The 7,985-nt window shown below is 36.6% G+C and overlaps 1 protein-coding gene across 2 annotated transcripts; it reads left to right on the top strand.

Annotated features, from left to right (window-relative positions):
• Positions 1-2,921: 2,921 nt before the first annotated feature.
• On the top strand, positions 2,922-7,509 carry LOC113691281 (uncharacterized). 2 transcript variants are annotated; one of them, XM_027209370.2, is made up of 10 exons: positions 2,922-3,060; positions 3,630-3,870; positions 4,013-4,217; positions 4,642-4,732; positions 4,826-4,971; positions 5,660-5,903; positions 6,012-6,116; positions 6,203-6,385; positions 6,488-6,689; positions 6,784-7,509. In XM_027209370.2, the coding sequence occupies exons 2-10, from the start codon at positions 3,633-3,635 to the stop codon at positions 7,269-7,271; spliced, it is 1,902 nt and encodes a 633-aa protein (XP_027065171.1). In that variant the 5' UTR covers positions 2,922-3,060; positions 3,630-3,632; the 3' UTR covers positions 7,272-7,509. The 2 variants fall into 2 exon arrangements, with proteins under 2 accessions (XP_027065171.1, XP_027065172.1); XM_027209371.2 differs by lacking the exon at positions 2,922-3,060 and having other exon boundaries at positions 3,418-3,870.
• The last annotated feature ends 476 nt before the right edge of the window (positions 7,510-7,985 follow it).

Here is a 7,985-nt window from a genome sequence, read left to right as displayed (position 1 = left end):
AGTGGCTGCTCGATTTTTCAGTGGCTACTCTCTTCAGTTCAGTCTTTTCCCCGTCTCTCTGTCTCTTTGTCGTCTTTTTTTTTTTTAAATATATATATATTTTTTGGGTAAAGAAAACAAAGTCATAATATTGTTTGGTAGTAAAATGTTAAAATAAAATTGATGGATTCGATTCCAATTACCATCACATATCAGAGTATATCCTTAAAACTATAACTTGTTTACAGAGTGTTTACCAACACAGTTCTTACATCAACATTGAATTTTGGAAACACGATCATTCTCATGAAAGTGGATCAAACTCACTTGTATATAAAACTTATTCAAGTCAAGTACACTGATCCAAACAAATACCATATAAGACTCCTCTCAAAGAGTGTCCATTGATCAATGTCAAACATATTCAAATAAAATTTTAAGTTTAATTGTTCTCAAGCGAATTGGGAACCACCAATAGGATTACATATAAAATTAAACATAGGGTCTATTCGGTAACTTTTTAGGAAATAAAATTTTAAAAAACAGCATCTATAGTAATACACAAAAATACCCACAAGGTCTAATAAAATGAAAAAAAAAAAGAGCTAAATATGGTAATGACGGCGGAGGGCGGTAGCAGTGGTGGATGGCGAGTAGCACGCGAGGTAAAAAGGGGGATATTTGGAAAAAAAAATAGTGTTTTGGACATATATCAGTATTTTTTAAAAAATAAATATAATAAAATTGTAGATAAACACCTAATAAACATGTCATCCAAACATACTCATAATTTCAGAAAATACGTGTTTGGATAAGAGATTATTTTAAATAATTACTATAACACTTTTTGTGATGTGATGTATGTGATATAAAAAAAATGATTAAAAAATAAAAAAATATATTAAAAAGTAAATAATTTGGAGCCAACTAATGGCTATCCGAATAGTACTAAGTCACTCATGTCCTTGATATGAGTAAAAAAATAGAAAATAATTTTGACCGGACAAGAGAGAAAGAGAAAACAAAATCAGAAAAAGAAAATGGTATTCATTGATTGATGTATTTATATTTTCATCAACAACATTATGATGTTGTCCATCGTGAAACTGGACCAAGAGACGGGGCCAGAGATCCAGATGAAATGCCGTCCACTTTACGCAATGGAAAGATTATAATGGGGATGAAGGCAAACTCCATAGAAATGTTCCAATTTCCAAAGGAGAAGCTTTTCTGTTTATCAAAAAAATTGAAATTAAAAAACCGAAACAGTGACGACCGCTGACCAGCGAGGCAGCGACCAATCATACTTTATCCGGTCCAACGCGTTAAGCGTAAGAAGATAAATACTAAAAAGCTTCCTGGAATTGTTTAAGGGGGAGGAATGGGACTGGACAAATATACTAGTACGAATTTGACCTTAAGCGCTGCGGGGGTCGTCATTTTGAGTTTATTCGTAGTCTCTACTCTGGAAAAAAACAAAACAAAAAAAGTGCGAAAGAAAATGCCACCGACATTAGTTGATTCATACCACTATATTTTTATTTTCTTCTTCTTTTTTTTTTGGGCGGACTCTTTTTGTCTCCGAGAAAATAAAAAAGAAAACTAAATGAGTACTACTTAGGCCGTTGACAAAATTTTATTCGGCCCAAAGTGAAGAATCCAAATTGATATTAGGAATATAATCTGGGATATTGGATTTTGGTATTTATTGCAATAATAAATAGATCTGAGAGAATTTTAGAGTGTTTTCCCGCCAGACATATGATTGATGAAACAGAAAACAAAAGAGCAAATAGTTTTGGGTGTGTTTGGATAGGAAATTATTTGAAATATTATTTATAATAATTACCATAATACTTTTTATACTGTGATGTATGTGAGATAAAAAAATAATTAGAAAAATAAAAAATGTGCTGAAAAATGTGTTTGTGATATAAATAAATATTTTTTGACAAAAAATTACAATATATGTGCATTATTTAAGTTCGATTTTTATGTAAATCAAAATCTAGAAGTTGTTAGCTTGATTTGTATTCATGTGTTGAGTGTTCGACCAAATTTCCCAAGGAAAAAAAACCCGTAAGTGTCACTCTTTGTCATTGTTCAAATGCCCAAAGAAATCAGCTAAATAAATGTATAAAAAAAAAAAAGAAACAGTACAAGACAGAGCGGTTACTAAGAGAAGTAAATCAGTTATGGAAAATTTATTTAAATTGTCTCTCACATTTTGTCAAATAAAATTTTTAATCATTCACTTTAAAAATATTAATTTTACATCTTTATAAAATCAAATCGATAAAATTTGATTCAAATCTAAGTTTTCAACCATTTTTCATCTTGAATTCATCACATGATTCACATATAGTCATTTTTTAAGGGGCAAAAAGGTTATATCTCATTTGTAATTAAACAAATAGCCTAATCCATATTCACTTTTGCTTCAAAAAAAATAGGATTTGACTTGAATCATTTTTATATTTTTTCAAAAAAATGAGATATGAGCTAATCTATATTTTTTTGCTACAAAGAAAGTGGGATCTAACATTTTTGTATATAAAAATAACTATATGTGGATTACGTGATGAATTTAGACTAAAAGATAATTAAAAATTTGGGTTGAAACTAAATTTTATTAATTTAAATTGATAAAAAATGTAAAATTAATATTTTAAAATTAAAAAAAATTTATTTAATAAAATATGAGATACGTTTTGAATTAATTTTACATTAATTTGTTACTAGTTTGAATCCCCTACCTCACAAATACGTCAAAGTTCCATTACTGTCTTCACTTGGGGCTGCAGTGTACGTGGACCAGCATTTCAGTACCCTAGCATCAAACTTACTATCAGACTTTTACAGCACAATATGGAGGGCATCTCCGCATCAATGGGTAACCAAGCCAATCAAATGACAGAACGTTTTTCTATAAATGGCATCCCTCTACATCCCATTTCATCTGCAGCTGTATAGTATATCTCTCTCTCTCTCTCTACGTACCAGCGACAAAGAAACACTACTGTACTACTAAAAGCATATTCGTGGTTGGTGTGCTGGGGTCCAATTTTGGCTGCATCCTCTGTAAGTTCCATCCCTTCCTTGAATCGGCAGCCATAGACCACCACTCAGTGGCTATCGGTGACAGTAGGCTCTGATTCTATAACAGCATTGGACTGTTTTCCTGGGCATCTCATACGTTCAGATAAAACTTTTGGTTCCATTTTTTTTTGAGGGACTTCTTGGTTCCTTTTTCCAGATTCTTGATAGTTTATCCAAAAAAGTGTTTCTTGATTTTCCTAACTATCATAGTGTTACATGGATAATTTTTTTATACTTTCCCAGGATTTCCATTTTTACTCGTCCTCGCTTTTTTAACAAGTCCATTTCGTCAAACAAACGCACGGACATACATGTTCACGTTTCATGTTTCGTGTGTCCACTGTCCAAGATATTCTCCTGTCCAATAGTTGCTCTTCCAAATACTTGAATAGTTTATCTCCAGATTTAAAACAGCAAAAATTGGGAAAATGCTGCTTCCTTGTACTTCAGTTATCTAAACGTTTTCCAAAGCCACGGTTTACATCAGTGAGATTTATTGATGGGATGCTTGGAATCTAATAGAATTTTCTGTACTCTTTTGTCTGTTGAAGGTGATGCTGAGGCTCAAAATGGCGAAAGGTTCCTTACTGGCTTTTGGGATCGCATTGTTCTGCTTCTGTGCAGCCATGAAAGCAGAAGCAGAGTACTTACCTTATAAGGATCCCAAACAGCCCATAAATACTAGAATTAAGGATTTATTGAGCAGGATGACCTTAGAGGAGAAAATTGGCCAAATGGTACAGATAGATCGTAGTGTCGCCTCCGGAGAGATCATGAAAAAGTACTACATCGGTATGCATCAATAATCTGCAGTTTGAAAAAACTGATTTTTGCGATTAGATTCTGTTATCTACTAGTCACAGTTAATTAGAAGAGCTCGTTATGTGTTGTCGTTTTTCTTTTTCTTTGGGATTAAAATGTTAGTTATTTGCAGGGAGTGTACTGAGCGGCGGAGGGAGTGTTCCAGCTAAGCAGGCTTCGCCGGAGACATGGGTGGACATGGTAAACGATTTCCAAAAGGGTTCATTGTCTACGCGTCTTGGGATACCAATGATTTATGGGATTGACGCTGTTCATGGCCACAACACCGTCTACAAGGCTACCGTTTTTCCTCATAATATTGGTCTTGGGGCCACCAGGTAAGTTTGTACGTGGTAGATTATCGGTATATGGATCTTTCCAGCTATTCTAACAACCTCCCCATCTCATTTGATTACGACCATTTGGCTGTGATTAAGTTTCTAGATTAATCCACATCTCCTTTGATTACGACCACTATTTAGGAGGCTAGTAGTTCGCATTACAATTATTTGACGTGAGTTATTTGCTTATAATTTGGTCAGTACTCCAAAACGCACTCTTGTATTGTAGTAGCTGAAGTCCACTATTTTGTTTGTTGTTTTATGAAAAAGCTGCAGATGAAGTTCTTGTCTAGGGGGGAAGGACGGGGAGGGATTTAGCAGGAATACGGCTCTTTTTGGCATAATTTGATATCTATCTTTTCAATATTGAATCTTTAATTGAATGTGGCAATTAAACTCTCTGAGTTTCCGGCTTGAGCAGGGACCCTGCACTAGTGAAGAAGATTGGAGCTGCAACTGCCCTTGAAGTGAGAGCTACAGGCATTCAATATGCTTTTGCACCTTGCATTGCGGTAATTTAACTCCTTCTGTGATCCATTAATTGTTATGCAGCTCAGAGTACATTGAAACAATCAAAATAAGTGCCCTTTCCGATCTGTGATTAGGTCTGCAGAGATCCCAGATGGGGCCGGTGTTATGAAAGCTACAGTGAAGATCCCAAAATTGTGAGAGCAATGACTGAGATTATCCCGGGATTACAAGGAGAAATCCCTTCCAATGGCCGCTTAGGGGTTCCTTATCTTGCTGGCCAGTACGTATTGCAAATTCCTCTTATTCCAGCATTTTCTTGATTCATTCATAAAGTAATGAACAACGATGTCTTTCTTTCTGAAGCACATATAAATCCTGGATCCAGTGTGAAAAGTACTAGTAATATATCATAAACTTCAATTAGCTGCCCTTTTGTGGATAATTGGAAATATCCTTCGTCTTATTCAAGCTATTCAAGTCGTGTTGCCCTTTTCAAGAATCCAAAGTCAACATTTGCCATCCTTAAAATTCAAGTTTTGGGTGCTAAAATCTTCTTGTTCCAAGGGGATGAAAGAGATATATTGATGGAAGATTGCACGCTAGCATTCATGGGAAAGCAACATCAGTTGGATGTTAGCTTTTGCTTTTTTCGTCAAGAACTGATGTGGACCAGATTGAACTTTAAAACAGGGGTAACAAAGAACGTCTACTAGTAAATAAGATATCTAACCATACGCCTACAAAAAGGTTAGAAAGTGCAATTGACCGTTCAAAGCTTCAAAACTTGGACTTGGGAGGTTGTTTAGCTCTACCCGGTATCAATTAGAAGATACATGAAAATTACTCCTTTCGACCTAAAATCTGTATAATTTTTAAAATATTATTCTAGGAATAGATAATAAATTCCCAGAAATTGTATACCCTGTACCTTCGGAGTTTGCATTCTTGATTAATCTTTTTTTTGGCAGAAAGAACATTGCTGCATGTGCTAAGCACTTTGTTGGTGATGGAGGAACGACTGAAGGCATCAATGAGAATAATACAGTGATCAGCAGGCATGGTTTGCTTAGCATCCATATGACCGGCTATTATAATGCAATTATCAAGGGTGTATCGACTGTCATGATCTCCTATTCAAGCTGGAATGGAATAAAGATGCATGCTAATCGTGAAATGATCACTGGTTTTCTTAAGAACACACTCAGATTTCGGGTAAACTAATCAGTTTCGAAAGTAAAAAGTACTCCTTCCTGCTTCCAGTTCCTCATTCGACATCTTCAATCAAGCACAGGATTAATTAAGTTCTGAATTATTATTCAGGGATTTGTCATCTCAGATTGGCAAGGCATTGACAGGATTACCTCTCCTCCTCATGCAAATTACACGTACTCAATTGTCGCTGGTGTCAACGCCGGAATTGACATGGTCAGTCTGATTTGCTTAACAAGCTTATAATATTAATCTACTCTGCTAAATGCTGAAGGACTTGTGTTATTTTCCGGATATTGCAGATGATGATTCCATACAACTATACAGAATTCATTGATGGTCTAACCTTCCTGGTTAAGAACAATTTTGTTCCAATGAGCCGAATTGATGATGCAGTGAAGAGGATTTTGAGGGTGAAGTTCACGATGGGCATCTTTGAGCACCCATTGGCCGACTATAGCATGACCAAATACGTTGGGTTGCAGGTAAGTGGGTGTCGATTTACAAAGAGCGGATTGAATAGAAAAGATGAAAGAGAAGTTGAGATCACTTGGCCCCAAGTTTAAACACTTTTTTAACGTTAACAGGAGCACAGAGACCTGGCAAGAGAAGCAGTGAGGAAATCTCTTGTGCTGTTGAAGAATGGCGAATCCGCAGCCAAGCCATTGCTACCCCTCCCCAAGAAAGCGAAACGCATTCTAGTTGCAGGAACCCACGCTGATAATATTGGTAACCAATGTGGTGGGTGGACAATTGAGTGGCAAGGCCTCAGCGGCAACATCACAAAAGGTTCTTTGGTTATCATTTTAGCTGATAGCAGTAGCAGTGATGGCATTTATTCGTACTGGTAACTGACTCCAACTTATTCTTTTCTGGTAAACAGGTACCACAATCCTGACTGGTATAAGAAATGCAGTTGATCCAACAACAGAAGTTGTGTACAGCGAAAAACCTGATGCAGAATTCGTCAAGTCCAACAAGTTCTCCTATGCGGTTGTTGTGGTGGGAGAGCCACCATATGCTGAAACAGTCGGGGACAGCTTAAACTTGACGATTCCTGAACCAGGCCCTAGTACCATTACTAACGTTTGTGGGTCTGTGAGATGCGTTGTAGTTCTGATCACCGGCCGGCCTGTCGTCATTCAGCCATACGTGAATCGAATTGATGCACTTGTAGCTGCTTGGCTTCCAGGAACTGAGGGCCAAGGGGTTGCTGATGTTTTATTTGGTGACTATGGTTTCACGGGCAAGCTTCCTCATACATGGTTCAAGACGGTTGATCAACTGCCCATGAACGTCGGGGACAGACATTATGACCCGTTGTACCCATTTGGATATGGCCTGAACACAGAAGCCAAGAAGGGCAACTGAAATCCTGAGTGAGAAAATTTTCTGATTCAAACATATTTTTGGTGGAAAAAAAGAAATAACAGGCTACTAGTTGATGAAATTGGTGCCAGTGATGTGAAGTGTATTTTCATTCTAGTATAGTTTTACTAATTTGCTTTTAAGGTGGAAAGCTTTTTTAGCTAAGCATCATCCATCCAATGCCCAAGCTTTAAAACCTGTAGTGCTGAATCAGATATAAATCAGAGAAACCATTGTGGAAGAGATCATGTTACTGATGCACCAACACAAAAAAAAAAATAAAAAAATCATGACGTGAGTAACATTAATTAATGGGACAATTGTGCCAATGGAAAAAAAGAAAAGGAAAATTTCAAGGTGGCCTTATCTCTTTTTTTTTTTTTTTTTAAAGAAAAGAAAAGAAAAGAACCGGTGGGTTTATGTACACGTCAGTGTTTGCGGCTGGCGGGTTGAGTTTATACTTCAATGTGGGTGGTGGGCTCGGACATAATGGGCGTGGGCCGGCCACTCGTGAGTGGAGGCACCTACTCTTGCAAGGTCTCTGGTAGCCGATAAGCTAAGAGATGCTAGTTCATCTGCGATCCTCAATCTTCACTAGTAGACGTGGAAATCTAAAATCCAGTCAGCCATGACTCATCTAGGTTGACAAAATCTCTACCGCATTATCGGCTAAAAATGGTACCAAATCCGCGTTACTGTAACACTTTTTGTGATATG

Source organism: Coffea arabica, chromosome 6c (assembly GCF_036785885.1).
Source record: "Coffea arabica cultivar ET-39 chromosome 6c, Coffea Arabica ET-39 HiFi, whole genome shotgun sequence".
Lineage (NCBI taxonomy): Eukaryota > Viridiplantae > Streptophyta > Magnoliopsida > Gentianales > Rubiaceae > Coffea > Coffea arabica.
The sequence above is the reverse complement of the archived record's forward strand: the minus strand, read 5'-3'. Positions and strand labels throughout refer to the sequence as shown.

Bases quoted from the DNA above. Each gene is read 5' to 3' on its own strand.
- LOC113691281 (XM_027209370.2), top strand. From the start codon at position 3,633: ATGCTGAGGCTCAAAATGGCGAAAGGTTCCTTACTGGCTTTTGGGATC. The intron at 4,218-4,641 runs GTAAGTTTGTAC...CGGCTTGAGCAG, and splicing joins ATTGGTCTTGGGGCCACCAG to GGACCCTGCACTAGTGAAGA. The intron at 6,386-6,487 runs GTAAGTGGGTGT...TAACGTTAACAG, and splicing joins CCAAATACGTTGGGTTGCAG to GAGCACAGAGACCTGGCAAG.